This window comes from Triticum aestivum, unplaced genomic scaffold (genome assembly GCF_018294505.1).
Source record: "Triticum aestivum cultivar Chinese Spring unplaced genomic scaffold, IWGSC CS RefSeq v2.1 scaffold152747, whole genome shotgun sequence".
In the NCBI taxonomy this organism is placed as follows: Eukaryota; Viridiplantae; Streptophyta; class Magnoliopsida; order Poales; family Poaceae; genus Triticum; species Triticum aestivum.
Window position 1 is genome coordinate 1 of NW_025249395.1, and position 2,249 is coordinate 2,249.

Below are 2,249 nucleotides of genomic sequence, written 5' to 3' on the forward strand. Positions count from 1 at the left end.
AGAGACGCTGGCGAGATCGCCCTTTTTCTTCCCGAGGAAGAGAGAACGACCCGTATGTTCATGTAATAATAGGGAGTATTTCTGTTGGGTGACAATTTTATGTGGTGGCCACACAATGTCATCTCATCTGATGGCGGCCGAAAACTTGGGCGGCCGGCCCCAGATCGAATTATTTGCCTTTAACAAATATACGTTATTTTAATATTAATAGTGTATGATACTCTTATAATACGTACTCCTGTGTCAGCCGGACGGCCGGGACCTAGAAGACTTTGTGAATAATAGCTATTTTATTCAGTTCAAGAAATAATTGACGACGCTTGAAAGAATTTCAGCACAAAGCAACGTACAGACCGGCCGGGACCTAGAAGACTTTTGTTTTCCTTTTTGCAAGTGATCGACCATGCAAAGGCAATAAGGCGAGGCGGTCGAGCTTCAGCACACAATAAGCAAGCATAGCATGGCGGTCGTCCTGCTCTTCCTAAGCCTTAGCATCCTCCTTGTGTCGGCAGCGGCAACGGGGCAGCTCTGCGGCAGCGGCGGCAACTACACGGCCAACAGCACCTACCAGTCCAACCTTGCCGCCGTCGCCGCCACCCTCCCCAACAAGGCGTCTTCCTCGTCGCAACTGTTTGCCACCGCGACCGCCGGCCAAGCCTCCGACGTGGTGTACGCGCTCGCGCTCTGCCGTGGCGACACGGTGAACGCCGCGGCCTGCAGGGACTGCCTCGCCGCCTCGTTCCGGGAAGCGCAGCGGGCGTGCCCGTTCCAGCAGGGCGCCACCGTCTACTACGACGGCGGCGAGCAGCAGCAGCAACAACAGCAGACGTGCGTCCTCGGCTTCTCCAGCGACGACCTCCTCGTCCCCAGCATCACCGAGAACGAGACGCTGTTCCAGTCATTCCAAAATGACAGCTTCTTCGGCGACCCTGGCACCGTCACTCCGGACGTCCACGACCTGCTCACGAGGACGGCCCAGGACGCGGCCGCCGCAGAGAGGCGGTACGCCACCGCGGTCATGGACTCCGTTAGCACTGTTACCCGGACGCTCTACTCTCTGGCTCAGTGCACGCCGGATCTGCCCACTGGGGACTGCCTGGCGTGCCTCCAGCAGATCATCGCCATGGTCAACACCACCACGGCGGTGCGCCTGGGTGGACAGATCCTCGTGCTGCGCTGCAACATCAGGTTCGACGTGAATCTGTTCTACCAGGGCCAACCCATGCGGCGGGTCACTCCATCATCCATCGCTCTGGTGCCGACCACCACCACCACTACTACAGGAAAGAGTATGTGATCAGTGATCGACCACCAATTCACTTCAATTTGGGTGTTCAAACAATTGAAGTTATAATTTGGTTGACATGGTTTCTCTTATCATAATTTATTGATGTTTATTTATTTTCCCTTAGAAGAATTCTTGATTTTTAATTCTTAAGGAAAAGGAATCAAACCATGGGTAATTGCCATATCTGTAGCTGCTCCAGTAGCACTTATCGCATTCTGCTTCATCGTTTGCTATCCTCGGCTCAGAAGAAGGCACAGAAAAGGTTAGTAAACTAGTTACTGAAATGCTGCTCATCAGAGAAATATATTATATCTAGATCGCAGTGTAGCCGATGCGGGGAAAAACCCGATCTACTCCCACCTTGTGTATAATCTGATTCAGATGAGCTGTCTAGAATCAATCATACACGAGATGTGCCAGCATACCAGCGCCTCCAACAAAAATTACTAGTTGAATCTTTCCACAACATACCAACGCCTCCAACAAAAGTTATCTGAATCTGCAAATTAATAGCACTAGATGAATTTTGATGTGCACACATAACACATCTGCTGATTGCACACATAGGATTACTAGCTAGTAGGGGATTCCTACTATAGTAGCTATTAGGTAGAAAATTAACAAACTGATGCATAAGACCTACCATGGCAGGGGCTGTTCTCCATGATTTGCGTCGTTTCAGGTGAAATCCCAGGAAAGACACGCCTGTGAGCTTAAAAAAAGGAATCTGTTCAACTAATTTTCAAATCCAAGGCATGTAAAAAAATCAATCTGTTAATAGCTAAGCGGGTTTATTGGTTGCAACTCGTTAGGTGGCGCGCATGGTACGATATGGATCGACGGTGGCAAAAAGTCATAATTACATAGATTGATTATGCCGATTGTCAATTTTTCAGGTCAGGTGAGATTGCGAGAAAAGCGGCACACCCACGAGTCGCAAGGAGGAGATGAACATGTTTGG

At 50.1% G+C, this 2,249-nt stretch overlaps 1 protein-coding gene across 1 annotated transcript; it reads left to right on the plus strand.

Annotated features, from left to right (window-relative positions):
- Window positions 1-460: 460 nt before the first annotated feature.
- Window positions 461-2,243, plus strand: LOC123177305 (cysteine-rich receptor-like protein kinase 10; the record flags this gene model as incomplete). Its single annotated transcript, XM_044591127.1, has 4 exons — window positions 461-828; window positions 1,067-1,188; window positions 1,440-1,550; window positions 2,185-2,243. Coding segments are annotated over exons 1-4 (660 nt in total), but the record flags the coding sequence as incomplete, so codon positions are not given.
- Window positions 2,244-2,249: the final 6 nt, after the last annotated feature.